A 22,415-nucleotide genomic window follows, 5' to 3' on the forward strand; every position below is an offset into this window, starting at 1 on the left:
CTTTATTACGGCCTGCGGGCCCCGCATGCAGTGTGGCTGTCCCCGCCCTTGACCGATCGCAGCGCTTTGGGGTGTTTATTCAGTTGTCCGCGGCCGCTGGGTGACTCCCGGAGGGCGGCCCAGGCGTGCGCACTGGTCCCTGGGGTTGCGGCTGTAGCAGCCCAGCTCCGCGCTCGGTCAGATGCAGTGGACAGCGCCGGGGTGAAAGTAGGGGTTGAGAAATCCTCACTGCCCTGCTCCCACCCAGCCTCGATTTTTTCATATTGCAATAATTATGCACCTTCGAGGCCGGGATGCCTGCGCTTTGCCAGTGTATCAACGCCACATGGTTTTCCAGGGGCTGTCCTCGCCTCTGCATCCCATTAGCTCTAAAGAGGTAGAGGGGTGGTGGGTAAAACCTCCAACTGGACGTTGAGAGACCCGGGTTTCAGCTCGGCGTTGCCACTAACTTGTTTTCCTGTCCTTAAACAGTAGTAGTAACAAAAACTGTAAAGTTGATTGAGTCAAAGGCCCACACTACTCTCCTATCTAATCCTCAGAACAACTCTATGAGGTGGGCGCTAGTATCCCATTATCCCGTTTGACTAGTAAGGAAACTGAGGCTCAGAGAGACTGCGGAACTCGTCTAGGGTCACACAGCTGTTGGTTACCTGGCAGAGCTGAGGTTCCATTCTGGGGCCACCAACCCCTTGCTCTTTACCGCTGCCCTCCATAGACTGCCTCTCCTTCGGCTGTCTGGGCCTCAGTTTCCTTCTCTGTAAAACGAGAAGTTTAATCTGCAGCTTTCTTTGCCAATCGGTGGTTCAGACCAGGAACCTCTGCCACAGATCTCGGCGCTGACTGGGGTAAGAAGGTGGGTGAAAGAAGGGAGCGCCAGGTTTTCCACAGCCTGCTTTTCCCTGGGACCTCCTGAAGGGCGGGCCTCGGGAGCTAAAGGAGGTACAGGAGAGTGCCTATCGTCCGCGGCGGGTGAAGGTGCTACCTGCCTTCGTGCTAGGCGGTGAGTCCTAGTGCTTAGCTCAGGGCGCCAAGGCCAGTGTAGCTGGCGCGATCCCCCTTGGATAACTTCAGGTCTCCCGCAGAGAACGTTACCCACAAGAAAGAAGAGGAGAGAGAGGCATGGAGCGCCCTGCGACTGCAGGAGTACGTCAGTTCCCCAGCGCTGGCTTAGTGTCGCCTGGGCTTCCGGGCATGTGGATCCGTGGGGGTCGTACGGAGACTTCCTGTAGGGTCCCCGGGGTCCTCCGACTGCGGCTCCTGAGCTTAGCACTTTCTTCTTGGCCCCGCAGGCTGCAGGGAACTCCTCCCACCTCTTCAGTCGGAGAAGTCCAAGTCGGTCGAGGGGGCACCCCGGGGTTCGCACCGGTGCTCTTCCCCTCCCCGCCCCCACAAGGATTCTGAGAAAATAAATGGCAGAGGAGAGAGGAGTTCTACATTTGCTTGGCTCCCCTTTCCTCCTATCCACCCCTACATCCCTCACCCCGTGGCAAAAACTTATTTTTTAAAAATGTTGGCAGAGATTTACGTGTCTTTGCCTTACCTGGGTTTCACAAACACAAAGACTCACATTCAAGCCAGCCTCCCTTCAGATAACCTTCTCTTCCCCCGCTAAAAGTGCCAAGGATGGTAAAAGAAGAAACAATCTCAATCTTTTCGTTTGGAAGTGAAAGTCCCCGGCTTTTCATAAACGGCTCCTCGCACCTCATAGTTGAGTCCTAGTTAAGAAAAACGACTTCCAAGTAGAAATAACAGGCGGGGAGAAGGAAGGGAGATACAGGGATCTGGGGGGTTCTTAGGGCAACTGGCAGTGAATTTTGTCTCGAGAGTCCTTTCTCCACTCAAAAACCAAACGCGCGAGCCCCGCGAAAGGTTTAGGGATAGAGCGTGTGGGAGAGGACTGAGCAGAGAGCGTAGGGGGCAGTGTCTTGTAGAATCCTTTTCTTAATAATAATTTTAAAAGCTTCTGAGTGGAGACGAAGCAAAGTCAAGCAGCAAAGGTGGCCTGGGAGGCAAGCGGAGGGCTCAAATTCTGTATCTTTACCCTCAGGGTCTCCTGCGCCTACGGGATGCGCATCCCCAAGAAGTGCGCCCTTCGAGTAAGTCCTGGGCCCGCACACACTTCGGGTCCGCAGCCAGAATTTAATGGCGACAACGTTTATGCAATGCAAGCTAAAAACCAAAGCGTAAAAAATTACTATGTCATTTATTGAAACGCCATTCTTTGTCAAACTGCAACTACTTTACTTCACGTTAAGTTTGACTGGAAAGCTTGCAGCCCCAACCCGGGCCAGCCAGGTACAGGAGGCCGGACTGCAACCGGTTGCTTCCCTCCCGTCGCGCCTGGCTGTCCCACGCTGCGCCGTCGCTGCTGCCTCCTGACGCCCCTGGGATTTTATACGCACCTCTGAAACACGCTCCGCTCCGGGCTCCCGGTTCTTCTCCTTGCCTAGGATTGTTTCCCAATAGATACTGACTCCTTTAGAAGATCCAAAAACCAAACCAAAACAACCCTCCCCTACCCCCCCACAAACACCTGCTCTGGGGCGCGGGGGCTGCCAAACAGAGACTAGATGAAGGGAGTCAGATTTAGCGAAGCTCTTCGAGCTCCCAAAGATTCGAACACTAACTCGCGCCCGTGGGCCGATGAAGGTTCTCCCTACTCCACTCCTTGGTCCCTTTAACTGGTTTCCGCCTCGTGGTCAATCACTGAGCAACCAGAACGGTATCCTCGACCAGGGCCGCAGGCAGTGCTCGGCGGAGTGGCTCCAGGAGTTACCCTCTCTCTGCCGGGCTTCGTATCCAAACCCTCCCCTTCACCCCTCCTCCCCAAACTGGGCGCCAGGATGCTCCGGCCGGAATATACGCAGGCTTTGGGCGTTTGCCCAAGGGTTTTCTTCCCTCCCAAACTAGCCGCTGTTTTCCCGGCTTAACCGTAGAAGAATTAGATATTCCTCACTGGAAAGGGAAACTAAGTGCTGCTGACTCCAATTTTAGGTAGGCGGCAACCGCCTTCCGCGTGGCTCAAACCTCACCAAGTAAACAACTACTAGCCGATCGAAACACGCCCGGCTTATAACTGGTCCAACTCCGGGCCACCCAACTGAGGGACGTTCGCCTTCAGTCCCGACCTCTGGAACCCACAAAGGGCCACCTCTTTCCCCAGTGACCCCAAGATCATGGCCACTCCCCTATCCGACAGTTCTAGAAGCAAGAGCCAGACTCAAGGGTGCAAAGCAAGGGTATAGGCTTCTTTGAAGCTTGACTGAGTTCTTTCTGCGCTTTCCTGAAGTTCCCGCCCTCTTGGAACCTGCCTGCCCCTCCCTCCAAACCACTCTCTTAGATTAACAACCCCATCTCTACTCCCACCGCATTCGACCCTGCCCGGACTCACTGCTTACCTGAACGGACTCTCCAGTGAGACGAGGCTCCCACACTGGCGAAGGCCAAGAAGGGGAGGTGGGGGGAGGGTTGTGCCACACCGGCCAGCTGAGAGTGCGTGTTGGGTTGAAGAGGAGGGTGTCTCCGAGAGGGACGCTCCCTCGGACCCGCCCCCACCCCGTCTGCGAGGGCGCCCCCAAGGAGCAGCGCGCGCTGCCTGGCCGGGCTTGGGCTGCTGAGTGAATGGAGCTGCCGAGCCTCCTGGCTCCTCCTCCTCCCCGCGCCGCCGGCCCCTCTTATTTGAGCTTTGGGAAGCTGAGGGCAGCCAGGCAGCTGGGGTAAGGAGTTCAAGGCAGCGCCCACACCCGGGGGCTCTCCGCAACCCGACCGCCTGTCCGCTCCCCCACTTCCCGCCCTCCCTCCCACCTACTCATTCACCCACCCACCCACCCAGAGCCGGGACGGCAGCCCAGGCGCCCGGGCCCCGCCGTCTCCTCGCCGCGATCCTGGACTTCCTCTTGCTGCAGGACCCGGCTTCCACGTGTGTCCCGGAGCCGGCGTCTCAGCACACGCTCCGCTCCGGGCCTGGGTGCCTACAGCAGCCAGAGCAGCAGGGAGTCCGGGACTCGGGCGGCATCTGGGCCAAGTTAGGCGCCGCCGAGGCCAGCGCTGAACGTTTCCAGGGCCGGAGGAGCAGCGGGGCGTCCGGGTCTGAGCCTCAGCAAATGGGCTCCGACGTGCGGGACCTGAACGCGCTGCTGCCCGCCGTCCCCTCGCTGGGTGGCGGCGGCGGTTGTGCCCTGCCTGTGAGCGGCGCGGCGCAGTGGGCGCCGGTGCTGGACTTTGCGCCCCCGGGCGCTTCGGCTTACGGGTCGTTGGGCGGCCCCGCGCCGCCACCGGCTCCGCCGCCACCCCCGCCGCCGCCGCCTCACTCCTTCATCAAACAGGAGCCGAGCTGGGGCGGCGCGGAGCCGCACGAGGAGCAGTGCCTGAGCGCCTTCACTGTCCACTTTTCTGGCCAGTTCACTGGCACAGCCGGAGCCTGTCGTTACGGGCCCTTCGGTCCTCCTCCGCCCAGCCAGGCGTCATCCGGCCAGGCCAGGATGTTTCCTAACGCGCCCTACCTGCCCAGCTGCCTCGAGAGCCAGCCCGCTATTCGCAATCAGGGTAAGTAGGCCGGGGAGCGCCCCCTACGCGCGGGGCAGTGGCGCCAGGGGCTCGCCGCTCTAGGACACCCCCCACTCCTACCCCTTTTGACCGCAGCTCTTACCCAGCTGCTTCCCAAGGGCCGTGAGGATAGCGGAAGCGGCGGCTGGGGAGGAGGCCGGGGAGTGGGAGTGCACGCAGGCACTGGCCCCCGACATCCTCCAAAGCCAGGCAGAGCTAGGAGCCTGACTGTTCGCAAGAGCCGGGAGGGCGTCTGGGGCCCCTTAGAGTCCGAGAGATTCCAGGACTGCTAGTCCCCACGGGAGTGGAACCAGGAGACCGGCGCAGTGTCTGGCTCGCCTCGGGGAGAGTTTTGTTAATTAAGGCAACGCCAAATTGTCACCAAGCGTTGGGCTTTTCAGACGTCTGGACTCTGGATTCGGAGTGGGACCAGCGCGGGGTGAGCGCCTGTGCTGTGCTGCCTCCGCAGCGCTAAAATGTCCAGGAGCACCTCCAGCCCTTATAATACGCTGTTAGCACACACTTAGGTGCACATTAAGTATCGTAGAGAACTAGAATGAGCACATGCACCGCCAGTAACTAAATGGCTTTCTGGAACAGCGTCGTATCCGTGGATAGCTACCGCGTATGGTAATACAGAAGTGGATCTTCACTGGGCTTCGCTCAGGCGGCGGCCACGCAGGTTCTGGGGATGGAAGAGAACTTGACTTATCCGATTCCAAGCTATGCGGGACCAGGTTCTACCGCAGGCAGTGGAAGGAGGCACGAGATTTGGCCTTTCTTTCAGCGCATCTGGGGTTCCTCTTCATCTTGTAAACGCGGGGCTCAGCTGGAACAGTATTTCTTCAAGACCTGGGGTTAGAACAAGGACAGGGTTATTCGCTGTGCTTAGTCAGGATACAAGGAGGGAACTCGGCACACGATAAGTATCAGGTTGGCTTCTCATCCCGCGCGGATGCCCGCCCACCTCTCTTTCGCCTGGGCGGCGCGGACCCGAACCTGCGGAGCCCCTGTAGTTTGCCCTCTTCGTTTGTTTTCAGTGGATTTCTGCGCTATTGAGAACCTAAGCCAGTTCGGTTTGATTCGGTAATTTAGTAAAGGCTTTACTAATACAATGGCGGATGCTTTTCCTGGAGCAAAATTACTCGAGGGCCTAGGGACTGGGACGTTTTTGGAATGCGTGGGAAGCAGAGTGTATCTTTTGCAGGAGGTACCTTCGCCCAAGGCTCGGGAGAAGGGCTCTGCCCTTGTTGCCCGCCTTCACCCGCGCCTTCTAAACGCGCGTCTTCAGGCCGCTCCTACCTTAGCCTAACCAGGAGCGCCGGGCCCCCGCGAAGCTTTGGAGAAATCGAAACTGCCCTTTTCTTCCGGAGAATCTGGGATCACTGTCCTGTGGAGGAACCGCAAGCAGTCCCAAGGGTTGCCTCCACTCTATGCCTTTAGTTAGTGAAATTAGTATTTTGTACTCAAGGGGCGTTGGGACAACTTACTGGTCACTGAGGCCTGTGTTCTTTGATCAGATCGCGCCACCTTTGTTTAGCAGGCTGGTGTTACTTTTGGGGAGTTTCTAGGTCTCAGTGTCCCGTCTATAAGAGGACAGCTGAGATGGGCAACCTGGAGATTGGGTCCGGCTTGAAGTTATACTCCATAGATGCAGAAGCGCGACCCACCACCCTCTTGGGGCTTTAAATATGGAACTCGGCAACCCATCTAAACATCTGTGACTGAGAAACCATGAATCTCTGTCTGCATGTGTGCTATTTGGAGGCGGTTGAGAAACCATCGAATCCATGCCCGTGGGGCACAAAATACTACTATGCCATTATCTTTTTAGTACTTCTAAGGGATTTTTGAAACCTGGGTTCTGTCGCTTCGTTTGGGTCTCTTGTCCAGCCCTTTTCAGGGCAGGTCTGGTGCGTGGGATCTTATCACACATAGTGGGGGGTGGGACTGTGGGTTTTGCAGCCAGCAGGCATTACACTTCTGGAAAATATCTGGATTCCTCTGTAATATACAGGCGTGGCTGCCATGGAGAAAAAGTTAAAAGGGGACCAGGACTAGCAGGTGAATGTATCCTCCTTCTCCACCCTGGAGAAAAAGCCCAATGGAGACAGGGCCCTAGGTTCAAGTCATATAGCCTGGAAGCACTATCTCCAGGTTTAAGTTTTGTCTTGCAATGAAAACAGATGGGTCCAGCTTACCCAGCCCTTCAGGCTCACTGGGCAGCTTGGATGTGAGAAGCGCTCCGGCTGCTATCCTGGAGTGGGCAACAAGGGTGGCCCTCGAGATTCTGGGTTTATTCTTTTGATTTCCAGGCTTCCTGCTGCTTCCCCAGGAATGCAGGGCCTGGCCCAAGACTTGGGCTGTGAGAGGCAAGGGCATCAACTCTCTCAAAAATGTGGAAATGGCCATCAGAGTGCCAAGGCCAAACCCCAGGGGAGAGGAATCAAGGCCGTCTCTGGATCCCTAGGGCAGCCTAGCCATGGCGCACAGGCAGGGGCAATTGCTGGTACCCACTCACAACCGCCCAAAACTTCACAAGCGTGTTCATATTTTAAATTCTTAAATATTATATCTGGCATCCTAATCTTGTAAACATTAATTTAGCAAACATCAATCGCCTACTTGGTCAGGCACTGGGTTCTGAATATTAATTAAGACAATGGCCTCGAGAGTCTTTGCAAGAAGCTCACCAGCTAATCCTGGAGAAGCCCCTTGTTCTGGATGAGGAAATCCAGGTTCTATGAGATTAGGTGGCAGAGGTGGGATTTGAACCCAGACCATTCTAGGGTGTTTCGACTCCTTTTCCAGGGATCTTGGCCCCACCTTTGAGATGGATTTCTTCTGGCCTGCGGGAGGGGCACCAAACTCTTAGTCCCTGTGTGGGGGTTGACGGGTTTGTGAGGGCAGATGTGGGGTGAGGACTCGAGTAGCCCCAGACTAGATGCAAGGCTTTAAGGAGGAGGAGAAAAAAGCTTGCTTGGGCCGGACGCGGTGGCTCGAGGCGTTTGGATCACCTGAGGTCAGGAGTTTGAGACCAGCCTGGCCAACACGGCGAAACCCTGTCTCTACTAAATATACAAAAAAAAAAAAAAAAAAAAAAAAATTGGCCAGGCTTGGTGACGGGAGCCTATAATCCCAGCTACTCAGGAGGCTGAGGCACGAGAATCGTTTGAACCCGGGAGGCTGAGGTTGAAGTGAGCCGAGATCGCGCCACTGCACTGCAGCCTGGGCGACAGAGCGAAACTCCGTCTCGGGAAAAAAAAAAAAAAAAAAAAAGAGGTTGCTTGCTAGTCCACTGATCCCGCAGCCCCGCAGGCTCGCAGAACCCTAACGCATGATTAGGCCTGGGATCATCAGGCCACCCTAGGGTCAGGTGCGGAGGCCTGCGAAGCCCGAGGGCCAAAGGCTCCCTCTTCCGGTCACATAGGAGAGGGTATTTTGTTGGGGGACAGGTTTTCCCCAATCACGGTGCAGCTGCAGTCATCGTTTTCAGCCTTCTGAGCACCTTCCTGGCTGAGCCTGCTGTCCATTTCACCCCTCAGCTCTCCCGGCCCGGCCGGGCTAGGCGGTTCCCGGCTTCTCTGCAGCCGCCGGCGGGGGAGGAGGGCACAGAGCGCGTCTCGCCTCTTAGCGCATGGTCAAGGTTGCGCTCCCCTTCCGGGCCGGGACTAACCGTGGGAAAGGCGCTACCTTGGCCACTCGATTCTTTCCCTCCAAGGCCTGTACAAGGAGCCTTTGAACACGCTGCTCCTTCCAGCCGGCACCTTTACCTCCCCTGGCCCCTGCCCCCGCACTCTCCGCGCCAGGCCCAGCGCTGGGCCCAGGGACAGCGCGCTCTAATCAAACCCGCGTCCGATAAGCTTCTAATTAAAAGAGACCTCCCTCCGCTCCGCAGGCGCTTTCACCACTGCCCCTCCCGGGGGGACCTGAAGGAGAGGGTTCGAGGCCGGTCTCTGCCCGCCGAGGTCTGCGTGTCCGGTCTGGGAGGGGGCCTAGGAGGCCTCGCGGGCCACAGGCACCCTTGGGCCCGAGTTCTGGGGTGCGGACGGACGTCTCGAGAGTGGGTGCCGCAACTCGGGACCCACGGCCCTCGCCTGGCACAGACAGTTGCCGAGCAGGGCTCTGAGGATTGTGCAGTGCCCTGGGTCCCTGCCTACTCCTCGGCTCAGGAATGGAGAAGGGTTCGTCTAGAGAAAACTTCTTCGTAGCTTCTATTTCGTCTCTCTCTCTCTCTCTATCTGTCTCTCTTTCTCTCTCTCTCTTTTTAGTGTCTTTTCAGAAATTCGGCCTTCCCTCCGGGCAATAGTGGGTGCCTGGAGCCAAATTTCGTTTGTAAGCTCATCTATAGGCCTCAAAGAAGGCCAGGCCTCAGGTTTCAAAAGGAAGTCTGTGGAAGCCCAAACGTGCTTACCCACGCTGGAGAGCTAACGGGGCCGGGGGTTATCTTTGCCCACTTAGCAGGCGAGAAATGGAGGCCCTCGGGGTCATATGATAAAAGCTAGTGGCTTCTCAAATCCCCAATGTGTGGTGCTGAGCGGTGTGTGAGACTTAAGCCTGGACCTGTACTATTCGGGAGTTAGGATTTGCCCCCTCCTTCCCTCCCTTGCACTCTGCCACACCACCCTCCAGGCTCATGCCTCTGTTGCCCCAGAGAAGCTTTTTTTTTTTTTTCTGGGCAGGGGGTGGTGGTGTGTGTGCATGAGTGTGCGTGTGTGTTTCGAAAATGGAGGTAACGATGCCCTGGTTCCTGCTCATCGGCTGAGTCCTGCTTAAGTCTTTGGAGGCACTTTGATCAAATCGTGCAAGAGTGGGAGAATGGGTGCTGTTTGACCCAACTTACCCCTGAGAATTTTGTGAAGTTTGGAGACCCAGGGCAGTCACTGGGCCAGGAGGATCTGAGGCTGGTGGGGTGGCCCTGCCAGGATCCCATAGGAGCAGCTCTCCTTAGCCATTGTGTCTGGACTTCAGGCTACAGACTCCGGAACTTGTAGAGGAATGGGACCCCACCCTTGGGTTCCGGGGCCGATGACGGATCTTTAGCCGAAGGATCCTTTTCCCCAGAGGCAGCAACAGCTTTCCAGAAGCTTCTGGGGTATATGTTTAAAGCAATTTAATAACAAAAATTATAAAAGACTATGTTTTCCAACTGAGGCTCCACGCTCTTTTTCTCACTTTGGGGGCAGGGGTAAATGCCAGGATTTCCCTAGGGGAAACTGAGGCAAAGGACCGCAGCACTACCGTGGAGGGAAAGGGAGATACAGTGTCAGGCACACTCTAAAGGAAACTGGTTGTCCAGCCTGGGGAGCGAGGAAGTTGGCTCCTACAGCAGTGGTCAGGGTCGGACCCCTGGGCGCAAGGTGGGTCCCATAGGGGGGAGGAGGAGAGCGCAGGGTCGCTATCTGAAGGCCCGACTGGAAGGGGCCCTTGTTTTCCCCCTCACCAGCTTTCCCTTGGGTGTCATGGTGTCGGGTCGGGTAGCCCCAGACAGATAACATTACTCGGTAATTACTCTTCCCATTTTTAAGACCAGGCCATTTAACTGGCTCCGAGTAATTAATGAAAGTTGGTGCGCGGGCCCCTGATTTACAGCTCGGAGTCAGCGCGGGGTTAGCCCAGCAGATCCATTTCGCTTGCCCGCGCTGCTCCTGCGGGAGAGCTGCAGAGTTTGTTTTTTGGGGGTGAACAACTTTCTCTGTCGGTCAGGCAACGAGTTTTATACTTAATTTGCCAGGAGTTCGCTGCAGAAGCGGCAGAGACCGTAGAAGACTGAGGCATAAATAAATTGGGAAAAAGCGAAGTCGGGGTTTTAGTCAGAAAAGGATGGAGAAGCCTGTCCCGAGGTCACATCCAGGGACTTGGGCCGTCTTCCTGCCGAAAGTCCTGGAGGCTGGTGGGGCTGGATTCTCCTCCGCTGGGGGTCCGAATGCGGGGTTCAGCGCACACCCCCCGCCCTTGGCTGGTTCAGACCCACTGCCCCGTCTTGCGAGATCCCCGCTGACACTGTGCTTCTCCCTGCCGCTCCTGCAGGTTACAGCACGGTCACCTTCGACGGAACTCCCAGCTACGGTCACACGCCCTCGCACCATGCGGCGCAATTCCCCAACCACTCCTTCAAGCATGAGGATCCCATGGGCCAGCAGGGCTCGCTGGGTAAGCGAGCCGAACCAAGTGGAGTCCTTCTCCCCTTCTTCCGTGCTATCCTCCTCTCCCCCAGGAATTCCCAACCCACAGCAAGTTAGGCAAAGGAGGACATCTAAAAGGACCTTAGAAATCATTACCCCAATGGCACTGTATTTAAAGGACAAGACTGGGTCTCCCTCCATCCCAGGTACGTTAGGGACATGGCCATCCAACTAAGTCTATGAATGTCCCGAGGGCCTTTTGTGTTCACCGCGCAGCGACTGATAGGGGAATGCAAAGTGAGAGGCTTAGCTTCTTGCATTCTGGACGGCCTCGCTCTGCACGCCGCTCATCCAGGCCCCAGTGCCCCAGGCTCAGGATCTCGCATCTCCCCCAACCCCTGCCCGCAGCCTCGCACCCCGAGCCCTTGGGGCGCACTAGCTCAGCTGTCTTCGGTTCTCTCTGCAGGTGAGCAGCAGTACTCGGTGCCGCCCCCGGTCTATGGCTGCCACACCCCCACCGACAGCTGCACCGGCAGCCAGGCTTTGCTGCTGAGGACGCCCTACAGCAGGTAGGAAGGCGCTGGGCTCTGCGTCTGGGTCCCTGGGACCCCGGAGGGGACGCACGAGCCGGCGGACTTGGGAGCGCCCCAGCCGGGCTGCCCTGACTGCGGTCATGCAGGGTCTTTGAGGCACGAGACGCCTCGACTCCACTCTACTACTTAGAGGAAATTAAAGCTGATCTCCCTGGTCTCTGAGTTGTTCTTATGTTGTATAAAAATGAGGACAATTACTGTTTCCAGCTGAAGAAGGAGCGGCGCTCGAGAAGTTATTATTTTTAGAAGGTCTTTACTGGGAGGAATTTACCTTCATCGGGACTAAATATTAAATACGGAGTCCACTCCCACTCGGTTCTGAGACCTCAAACCCATCCAATGGCCACACCAGCAAGACTACCTCGAAGGCGCGTACCCTCGGCCACAGCCTTGGCCACAGCCTTCTCCCCACCTCAACCCTCCAGGGTTTCGGCCCGTGGCAGCGCTTTGTGGACGTGGTTCCCAGCGCCCCTGCTATGCTCTGGGGTGGGCCCCCGGCCTGGATGCGGGACGGAGGTCGGGTCGCAACAGGGCCCTGCGGGGAGGCTGCTCTGGCCCGCGTGGGACCTTCTTCCTGTGCGCGGGAGGCCCAAGGCCAGCTTCATTCCCTTCCAAATTTTCCCCGCTCCGTGCTTCCTCTTCTCGCCTCTCGCTCCACCTTCTCTCCCCCAAATTTCTTCTTCAACTTTGGGTGAACTTGGCCGGCCGCCCGCGTCTGCGATAGGGTTGCCTAGCAACTGCGGCACACACCAGCCCGCACGGGGCTGGAAGTTGGAGCGGGGGCCGGGGAGCAGCAGCGCGCGGCCTGTGCGGCCCGGGATTGGGCGCACATGACCTCATAGCCCCCTCCTCCCGGGTGCTCGGGGATCCTGACACCGGCTGCCCCCAAACCCATCCCCATCCTCCCGCCCCTCCGCGCGGGGACCCGGGGCTGACGTCAAGGGAAGGAGGTAGTGAGGTCATGAAGGAAGGAAAAGCGCCTGCCCTGGGAGATTGGGTGGGGGAGTGGCCGCGCCTGGGGGACTGTCCAGTCCCGCAGGTGGAGGAGGGGCGGGAGTCCTGGATCCGGAGCGAGGCGCAGCCCCAGGCCCTTGCTGCCCTTACGAGAGTGAGCCCAGGGCTGGCCTGGCTCTCGCATGTAAGGTTCTCCTTCCCGGGAGTTTCTAGAGAGGTGCAGGGACGCGCCCCTTCTATTTCTAACGCCTGAGGCGCGCGGACTGGGGAAACCTTTTTTTTTTTTTTCTTTTTTTTCCCCAGAACATCCGGTTTATCTATTCGAAACTTGGATTCCTCATCACACTTTTTTTTGGGCAGGTGGAGGCAGGCGGTGGGCAAGAACACCAATGTTCGCACCTCCCCATCCTTCTTTTTCTGCGTCCCTAGCTAGAAATCATTCCTGTTCTGCACCACAGGCGCGGCATGCTGCCCCAAGCCTGCCACCTCAGCGCCTCCCTTGGGTGGGTAAAGTCTTTGGAATGGGGGCAGGATTCGCACCTATTCTCTAAGGTGAATCTCCTTCCCTAGCAAAACTGGCAGCGGGGCCATTGCCATTCTTCTTGAGTAGCTGCTCCCGCCCATTGCCAGGGTGTCATTGCTGTTATTCTAGTAGCCATCAGGCGGGCTGTTGGAATGGTTCCCACGTAATGACCTTGGTCCACCCCTTCCTCCTTAGCTCCCTGTGGGCTCAGTTGGTGTGTCACACTAGGCTGAGAGAAGACCTTGATGCGGGAGTGGGCACTGTCGGTATGGGAGGTGTTCTTGGGGGTTGGGGACTGGAAGACATTGCAGTTCGGTGCATCAGTGACTCGAAGCTACACACACATCTGTTACTCCCCTCTCCGAAGCCGAGACTCACCCTGTGGGACCCTAGGAAGGGGTCCATCAGAGGACCTGGCAGCCTTGAAAGAGGAGTCCAGGAAAAAGCGATCATTACCACTGGTTTAATAGCAATTCTCCAGGGGGCCTATGGTAGATTTTGACTTAGGTCTGATTTTGTGGTTGCTAGGGAAGTAGGAAACAGCACATAAATTTTCACGTTTTCTAATCCAGCTTCTGATTGGCCACTGTATTAAGCACTTCGTCAAATTCACCTTTCAGAAGTATTTGTTTCTATCTTCTTTCTTTATAATTCAGGAACTTTCTTTGGTCCTGTTATTTTTACACGAATCCAATAAAAATACTATTTTTCCCTCTCACAGAAAATTTCCCCAGTAGTAACATCTCAAAAAAGAATTTGTGACCCCTGTAGGAAGAGTTTGTTCTCTTGAAATTTGTGCTGTCTGGATCTTGAAAGCTCCATTCACTCTAAACTAACATTTCCAATCAGTTTTCAAAGATCATGTGCCTCCCTTGCAGTCTAAAGATGAATGGGCAGGTGTAGGAATGTTTTAAACCTGGGTCTGTGCACCAACATTACTACAGTTACATGGTTTCCCTCTTTCCTACTCCTAAACAAGCTTGAAAGGGTATTTAAATGCTTTTGTGAATGCAGTGTTTGAAGAAGCATAAAAATAGGACTAAACTTTAATTGCTTAACACCCTAACTTTTGGATTTTAGGTATTCAGTGGTGCTTCTACTGGTCCCTGGTTTCATTCATTTTTCTCTCTGAAGTTTGGGACTTTCTGGGGAAAGCTTGCTTGTATTTTGTTTGCCTTGCTGCATTTGACCCCCTGAGGCTGACTGCCCAGCTTTTTCTCCCCCCCCACCAAACTTTTTCCTCCCGTCTTTTTTTTTTTTTTTTTTTTTTTTCTTTGTGAGACAGTCTCCCTCTGTTGCCCAGGCTGGAGTGCAGTGGCACAATCTTGGCTCACTGCAACTCCATCTCCCAGGTTCAAGTGATTCTCGTGCCTCAGCCTTCCAAGTAGCTGGGATTATAGGTGCCGGCCACCATGCCCAGCTAACTTTTGTATTTTTAGTAGAGACAGGGTTTCAACATATTGGCCAGGCTGGTCTCAAACTCCTAATCTCAGGTAATCTGCCCACCTTGGCCTTGAAAAGTGCTGGAATTACAGGTGTGAGCCACTGTGCTGGGTCTCTTCCCAGTCTTTGGATGTACTTTCCCTTGCCAGCCTAAAGAAAGGTAATGGTACAGATCTGACATTAAATAAGAAGAATACAGTGTGGAGTGTGCTTTGAGGACGTTCTCAAAATCCCAGTTCTTTCCTTGTCCCCTGCACAATTCCCTCCTTTCTCTCAGGTGACAGTTCTGAGGAGTTGCAGCTGCATATATATTTGTTGTGGCTATGAACAACAGTGAATAGAAAATGCACTCAATCAGCAACTTATGGGAAGTGACAGGAGGTGGTTTTCTCCATCCTCTTTACCCTCTCCTCTCATATAGAAGGTGGTTGGAGTTTTGTGTAAAGGTCACTAGGGTTTCTGAAACCAGGTGTCTGCACTTACGGAACCCAGTGATCATTGTTGGATGAAAGCATGAGTCCTTATAATGTAATAACTGGAATTTATTGCATGCTGACTATATGTTGCTGTGCATGATGTTAAATGGTTCACTCAGTTTACCCATTTAACCCTTTTGACTATTCTTTGAGGCAGGCACTATAATTTCTAGTTTACTGATGAGGAAATAAGTTCACAGTCTCAAAGTAACTTGCTCAAGGTCACACAGCAAGTGAGAATCAGAATCAGGATTTGATCCTTAGTCTCTCTTACTTCACAGCCCAGATGTGCTCTGAATCACTGAGTGACACCAGACCATGCAGGATTCCCTATCTGATTACTCCCCTTGTACAGTCAATGTATCACTGGTTTTTTGTTTTTTGTTTTTTGTTTTTTTTGAGATGGTGTCTCGCTCTGTTGCAAGGCTGGAGTGCAATGGTGCAATCTCGGCTCACTGCAACCTCTGCCTGCCGGGTTCAAGAGATTCTCCTGCCTCAGCCTCCCAAGCAGCTGGGACTACAGGCATGTGCCACCACGCCTGGCTAATTTTTTGTATTTTTAGTAGAGAGGGGGTTTCACCGTGTTAGCCAGGATGGTCTCGAACTCCTGACCTTGTGATCCACCCGCCTTGGCCTCCCAAAGTGCTGGAATTACAGGCGTGAGCCACCACGCCGGGCCGATGTATCACTTTTGCTCATAAATCATAAGAGCACATGCTTATGTAGACTTAACGTGCACCAGGTACCACTGTAAGCACTTTACAAGTATTGACTTATTTAATCTACCTAGTGACTCTCTGAAGGACACAACAGGTTATCACTCCCATTTTACAGAGGAGGAAACTCAGGCCCTGAGAAGTAAATTTCCCTAGTGTGACACAGTTAAGGGACGGAAGTGATGTTCAAATTCAGGCAATACAGCTCCAGAATCCATCCTCCTACCCTCTGCACTTGCTTTCTCTCTAGATGGATAAGTGCCATTCTCTTTGTGAAGGTGGCATCTGTCCTCAGTCTCACTCAAGGATGGTCTCCTATTTCCCACAGTTGTGAAAGAAGTCGGTTGTCCATTAGTTTTACCTGTAGCTTTCAGTAGAAAGTTCTTAGTGGTTTGGGACAGCGTTTTCCCTGAAGGCCATTATCAGAAGCAGACTTGAGCATTCTCCTGAAGTTCTAACACACAGAGCAGCTGTCTTTCGAACTCCAGACTCCTCCAGTTTTGTCTTTACCACTGGGTGTGAACTGTTGGGGTGAAGTTCAGCCCAGGCACCTAAAGAATTGCAGGGCAGAGACCTTTCTCCCTGTCCATCCAGACCCAGAAAGAATGACTGCTTCCAGGACCACCCTGGTTTGGGCTTGCCCAGAGGGAAGGTCCCAGGGAAAAGTTCTTCTGTCAGTGTAGGGAGTAGTGGGGTCCAACCTTACTAGGCACAATTTCCTCCCTAATTTCTACCTAGAAAAGGCAGCTAGCTGGGCCTTTTCTGCTGTTTTTCCTTCCCAGAGTCCCTTTGCCTCATCTGTTTGCTGACTTGCTTGGAGACCCCAGTCCTTGACGATACCGACTTCACATATGATCCTCATGGCTATTTTGAAAAGTTCTGCGCACTGTGTTTCAAAAATATTCCCATGCACACTGATTGTTTCTTTTAGGCATTCTAGCCCTTTCCCTTTCCTTTTGCTCTTTTATTAGGTTTGCATATTCTTCTTTAGCAACTGTGCTACAAATTTAAATGAGGATATTTCCTTTTGCTGTACTTTTGCCTGTTACCAGGTAAAACCACTCAGACTCTGGAAGCAATCACTTAATGTTAGTCTGTTTTGAACTGAATGTTGATGATTCACAAATGGTGACATTGACAGTAGAGCCTGTTACAAGTAGATTATTTTTCATATGAGAGAAACTTCCTCAGCAGCCATAGAGTTTCTGGGAAATCTTGGGTTCCACAACTCAGTGGGAAGTGCCGATCCACCACTTGGGTTGGCCTTCAACATAGACATAAATCGGATGACAGCCCATGCCCAAGAAAATAAAATTGTAATTAATAATGCCTCTTTTCACTTGTGTACCTATGTACATTGTACACTGTCTTTTCCTTTAGTACAAAATCAGTATTTGTTTCCTGCAATGATAGGCAGAAGGTGGAAGGTCTGAAATGGCTTCTAGGGTGATGGGCAATGTTATCAAAGCCACAGGCTTGAATTAAACTCGTCTCCAGGGAGGAGGAAAAATCTAGTTCCAAATATTCCTGTAACTTTTGTGCTGACCAAGTGTTTATTAATAGAAATGGAATCCCCAGTGGGTTTTTCTTTGGTTAGCTGGTGAGCTTGAGAGAAATTACAATACCAAGAGAGTGACTGTGAAATAATTATTCATCATGGCCTGCTGGGCAGAAATTTCTAGGCAGGCAGGTTGCAAGGCACCTCAGAGGGAGGAGCACAGGAAAAGGGTGTGTGGAAGTCTGGCTGCACCCTCTGTTAAGTTATTAGGTAGAGGTACACCCACAGAGGCCTTTCTGTTGGTGTGGGGCACAGCTATTACCAAAAAAGCTGGAAACATGAATTCTAATCACAGATGCCAGTTATGTCTACTTTGAGCCTTTTTATTTTTTATCCTCTGGGGGCAGCTCTTTACTTCTTCCAAGATATTACCTGGCCAGCCAGCAACTACGTGGCAGAGGTGACCCTAATCTCAGCCAGGTTAGATGGTTCTATTCCCTTGATGACACAAATTATTCTGCCGAATAGAATAAACAGACTTAAAGATGAAAATGTGCTTGAATCACACATGCATTTGAAGAGTGGAGGAGTTCTCGTCTAGATAACAGCTGAGGCTTTTTTTCTTCCTTTCTTTTTGTGCAGAGGTCGAGAACTTAATAATACTGCAGTTCAGGCCAAAACAAACTCTATATGATCTACTACTGATTTCCTTTTAAGCTCCCCCTTTTTGCTAGGACTGACTTCCTTTTATTTTACTCCAACTTGCATTAATCCCAGTTATAGAAGTTTCTTTCCTCTTTCCCTTGCCTCCAACTTCAAACATTCTTACATAGGAAACAAGTGGCTTTAAAAAAAATCTGCTTAAAAAATATAAAGGACACCATGACTTTTGGAATACATTTTGGCAGCCTGCAATTTGAAAGTTCACTTCCGAACAGGCAGAGTTAGACGGTTGGAGCTGAAATGCCTACGTGACCACAGTGGTCGCTGTAAGCCAAACCACCTGCTTATCTGATCTCCTCTGGGAATGAGGTGGTGGCACCTACAGTGGTTATTGAGTAATTAGATGCTTCATTTGCCAGAGGCTCTATATTCCTTGAATGAAGCTGCCTGTTTCCATGGGCTTCCATGATGAGAGCTGGGTGTTGAGCGATTGCCCAAAGAGATCAGAGCCTGAGCATGCTTGGGCCCAGTATTTTTAGCTCCAGTTCACATTTTTGTCCCCTCCCCAGCAGCCGTTATTGTCATTGCTGTCATTGACTTCCATTTGAAAGGCTGTGCCAGCCAGGCCCACTGACTGAGCAGCTGAGGAGCCCCAGCCAGCAAAAGGCAGGATGTGGTTAAAACTGTGCTCTGATCCTATCTCTGGTCTCAGGAAACCTATTAGTAGCTTGGGGATTTTCTGAAAGTCCTTCTCTCCCATACATCCTCCCCACCTTCTCCCCTCTTCTGAGAGTTTGTAGGCTAAGCTATCAGGACAACTAGAATGGCAAAGGGGGCTTCTATTGGGATCTTGGCACACTGTCCTTAGTGAGCTGAAGAAGACGCACGGGGCATCTTGCAGCATCGTCATTTTCTAGAGACTGACTAGGTCATGATGCTCCCTTGAGATATTCTCTTTCACCTCCAGACTCTTGTCTGTATTATTATTATTATTATTATTATTATTATTATATAAATGGTAATGAGAGGATGAGGCTCAGAATGCCTTCATAGGGGCAGGGCAGAGTGAGGGTGGGGGCATCAGGCATGCCAGCACTGGGCATCTCTGTGTGCCTTAACCCTCATCTAATAAATGGGGACTCAGAATTACATCTGCCTCGCAAAGCTGTGAGCGGTATTGAGAATGTGTGAAAGTGCTGTGCAAAATTTGGTAGGTTAGAACAAATTAAAGTAATTAAAGTATATTATCTGTATCATCTTCAAAGGGCCATTGAGGGCATTACCTTTTATGGGCCTCACAACATTCCTGTACAGTTAGACTGATGGAGATTAATATTCCCATTGAACAGATGAGAAAACTGAGGGGCAGGGAGCTGAACTGATTTGCTCAATGTCCCAAAACTTATAGAACATCACTGTCCAATAGAAACATAACACAAGCCATACATGTAATTTGAAATTTGCTAGCAACCATATTCAAAAAATAAGAAGCTGTGAAATTAATTTTTCAAATAGCATATTTGACTCAATAAAGCAAAACATCTTACCATTTTAATGTGTGGCATGAGTCACATGTGGCCAGTGTATACCATATTAGACAGTACAGTACACACTAGAAAAAGTCATATATGTAAGACATAGACCCTGTATTTGAGAAGGTTTGCCTTCTGAGGGCCAAGAAAATGCCATTAAAAATATTGGCCGGGCACGGTGGCTCATGCCTGTAATCTCAGCACTTTGGGAGGCTGAGGTGGGTGGATCATCTGAGGTTAGGAGTTTGAGACCAGCCTGACCATGGTGAAACCCCGTCTCTACTAAAAATACAAAAATTAGCCGGGCATGGTGGCAGATGCCTGTAAGCCCAGCTACTTGGGAGGCTGAGGCAGGAGAATCGCTTGCGCAAGGGAGACTGAGGTTGCAGTGAACTGAAATAGCGCCATTGCACTCTAGCCTGGGTGACAGAGTGAGACTCCATCTAACGAAAAAAAAATGTTTATTTTCTCTTTGGGGTACTTCCTTATAGAGACCTTAGGAATCAACCAGACTATTCTTTAAGTCTGTGAGAAAATTTCCAACTCATAAAGTTAGATATTTGGGATTCATTCACCCTTCTGCATCAGCGTCTGTCACTCATCTTTCTTTCCCAGCTCTCTTGAAAATTATGATTTTCTGAGTTGTGAAAGGATGAAATAATTTCAGAAAGATCCCATATCCCCAAAGGGCCTAGGAAAATTGTCAACTGGGGCTGAGTGATTTTAGTTGGTGAACAATTTTTTAAAAATTAGTGACAAAAATATAGAGCTGCCTGGGGAATACAATGCCTGTTGGCTGAGATTAATGGTAAGATTAATAAATGGATTGCTTGATGAAAAGGCGCAGGAGAACAAAAACCAGTAGAGAGATTGTGGAGGAGGCCACTTATTAATGAACTGTCAGCCCAAAGAAAGTTCAAGAAATGCTCCTGTGGTAAATGCAGCAGGCTGGCACTTCTAATAAAAGTTGGGGTCCTTCAGGAATTAATTACTCCAGCCTTACAGCAAGAATTTGTGGAATTGCAAAATGTTGTGGCACAGACCAGTACGGGCTGCTGCTACAAATGGGGAAGCTGCAGGAGAAACTCATCATTTTTTTTCATTGATATGTAGGATATTGTAGTAGCATAATAGCCAGTCAGACACGGGGATGAGTGACGGCGTCCAGATACACACTGACTAATGAAATGGCACATACTTTGAGTTTGAAGTCACTTCACTTTTCATATGCAAAATTCCCTCCTGGAATCTGATTTCCTCCTTATCCTGTGTACCCACCACTAAGGAGTTCCAAATAATTTTCAGAGTTCTTATATGAGAGTCAGATGGACTCTGCCATGATTTATCAAGCTATGCAGAAAGAGAGCACAGAATTCATTTATTCTGAGTTGCTGTAATTTCCCTCTCCCCTCCTCAAGTTCCCAGTTATGCTTGGCCTGAAAAAAGCCTTTCTGAATTAAAATTTGGTGTTGCCTCTGCCCAGTGAAGCAGCTTAAAAGAATGCCATAACCAGACAGAGACGGTCCGAAATCCGCAATCTGATACCACACGTCAGGTATTAAATGCCTCTTATATTTTTTTCATTTCTGCCATGAAAGTAGAATGAAATTTTTCTTCTGTAAAGTGTTTAGACCAAGAGGTCCCAGACAAACTCTTGGTCTCTTGGGTTTCAAATTGCATAATTAACCATTTCAGTTCAGGCATAAATTTGTTCCTGATGGGGCTTGGTAATTTAGGATATTTCTGGCAATTGATTCATGTACTAATTTTCTAGGAATGAGATAAATACAGAGGGGACAGAACAGCTTTTGGTTGGTTTACATAGCAGTGTAAGACTTCTTTGGAGTCTTAATGTAAATGATAAGCCATTTCCCTCATAGAATCTTACAGAACTGGGATCTTTTTTTTTTTTTTTTTTTTTTTTTTTTTTTTTTTTTTTTTACATTTGACTTGTACCAGGATTATAAAACATATAGAAAATGATTCCTTCAACTGTGCATAGAGTTTATCATCATCTTTCTTCTGCTTGTCACATCCTTGCTTTTTAGACCATTTATCACCCATCACTCTTTGACTTTTCAGACCCTCATAATCCACATGATACTTATCCTTTTGATTAAAACAACTTAATGGCCTTTTCAAGAATAATTAATCTGCTGTCTTTACTTTCAGCTCCAGGCTTTTAACTTTAATGTTGAGTTATCCAGCCTGTGTGCCTTTCAAAGTTTCACTCCCCTTAGCCTTTTCCCCTCAAAGGTTTAATACTTCTTTAGAAACTTCAATGGTTGCTATACAAAGGTTTTAAAAAATGCTTCCGAGTTACTCTCACATCCCTTCTGCTGTGTATGAAGTGTATAACTGTGCAGAGATCAGTGGGATGAAATGAAAATAATTTCAGATTTGCATATTCTGTCATTCTGGAAAACGTGGAGGCTTGCACTTCCAAGGAAAGTTAAAACTCCATTGCTTTTGAAGAAACAATTGTGTATTATGTGGTTATGTGTTTCTAACTCTGGATGTTTTTCTAACAGTGACAATTTATACCAAATGACCTCCCAGCTTGAATGCATGACCTGGAATCAGATGAACTTAGGAGCCACCTTAAAGGGGTAAGGTTTTCTCTATTCCATTGCCTTTCCACAGTAACTTATACCTGTTTGAACCATTTTAAAGGTGCTTAGAACTTATGAAGAGAGTACAGTTTTAGAAGAAAGGGCAAAGCTCTCTGTGACATTAGAATGCTTTCCTCCTTCCCCTAGTTGGTGAGTTGTGTTCAGTATTAAATTTTCAAAAACATAAATATGGGGTGTTTCTGTCTGGAACAAGGAATATTGAGGACACTTATTATGGTCTTGTTGAATGTTTTATAATTCTTCAAAGGCCATTCAACCTCATTTAATAATTGTGTTTTACTATGATATCACAGTTGTTAACCATTCCACTATCTTATCAAGAAGTGCTTTGGGTGTGCAAAGTCCAGGATCCAAATTCATATTTGTGTGATGCTGATCTGGGCAATCCACAGTCAGATATGCCCATACCTGATTGCACCAACAGGGTTTTTCTTTCCATACTTGATAATACAACCATAATAGGGAGAATACAGCCAGGAAACATCAGAAGGAGCTACTCTTTGCACCTAAGAATGAAAAAAAAAAGAAGGCAGGTGGGACTTGCTTTCACCATTGAAAGAACTCACTTTTCATTTTCTAACAAGTGTGAAGAGATGGGCAGTAGCATAGAACACTCGTGAAGTGCCTGCAGCGTCAGGTGCCCTTCCAGGTTACCTCATCTTATCTTCCCAACACTCTCATGAGAGCTAAGTACTGCTTGGTTTACAGATGAGT

The 22,415-nt window shown here is 50.9% G+C and overlaps 2 protein-coding genes across 5 annotated transcripts in view; one reads left to right on the plus strand and one right to left on the minus strand.

Annotated features, from left to right (window-relative positions):
• Nucleotides 1–639: 639 nt before the first annotated feature.
• Nucleotides 640–4,015, minus strand: LOC100438305 (uncharacterized). Its single transcript, XM_024255016.2, has 3 exons — nucleotides 3,976–4,015; nucleotides 3,399–3,804; nucleotides 640–1,397 (listed from the first exon to the last, which is right to left on the minus strand). The coding sequence occupies exons 1-3, from the start codon at nucleotides 4,013–4,015 to the stop codon at nucleotides 743–745; spliced, it is 1,101 nt and encodes a 366-aa protein (XP_024110784.1). The 3' UTR covers nucleotides 640–742.
• Nucleotides 3,706–22,415, plus strand: part of WT1 (WT1 transcription factor) — a 48,608-nt gene continuing 29,898 nt past the window's right edge. For 3 of the 4 annotated variants that reach the window (XM_054524521.1, XM_002821912.3, XM_002821911.4), the window contains exons 1-4: nucleotides 8,446–8,729; nucleotides 10,576–10,698; nucleotides 11,137–11,239; nucleotides 21,600–21,677. In XM_054524521.1, coding sequence (XP_054380496.1) covers nucleotides 8,720–8,729; nucleotides 10,576–10,698; nucleotides 11,137–11,239; nucleotides 21,600–21,677 — 314 coding nt within the window. In that variant the 5' untranslated portion in view covers nucleotides 8,446–8,719. Of the gene's footprint in view, nucleotides 4,546–8,445; nucleotides 8,730–10,575; nucleotides 10,699–11,136; nucleotides 11,240–21,599; nucleotides 21,678–22,415 lie in introns of those variants that run through there. The other variant, XM_024255267.3, reaches the window with a different exon arrangement.

The sequence above is a fragment of the Pongo abelii genome, chromosome 9 (genome assembly GCF_028885655.2).
Source record: "Pongo abelii isolate AG06213 chromosome 9, NHGRI_mPonAbe1-v2.0_pri, whole genome shotgun sequence".
Taxonomy (NCBI): Eukaryota; Metazoa; Chordata; class Mammalia; order Primates; family Hominidae; genus Pongo; species Pongo abelii.

Excerpts from the sequence above, each read along its gene's own strand:
- LOC100438305 (XM_024255016.2), bottom strand. The coding sequence starts at position 4,015 with ATGCCGCCCGAGTCCCGGACTCCCTGCTGCTCTGGCTGCT. Across the intron at positions 3,805-3,975 it reads TCCCTGCTGCTCTGGCTGCT|GTGGGAGGGAGGGCGGGAAG; the intron begins GTAGGCACCCAG and ends GTGAATGAGTAG. Across the intron at positions 1,398-3,398 it reads TCACTGGAGAGTCCGTTCAG|AATCCTTGTGGGGGCGGGGA; the intron begins GTAAGCAGTGAG and ends TTATTTTCTCAG.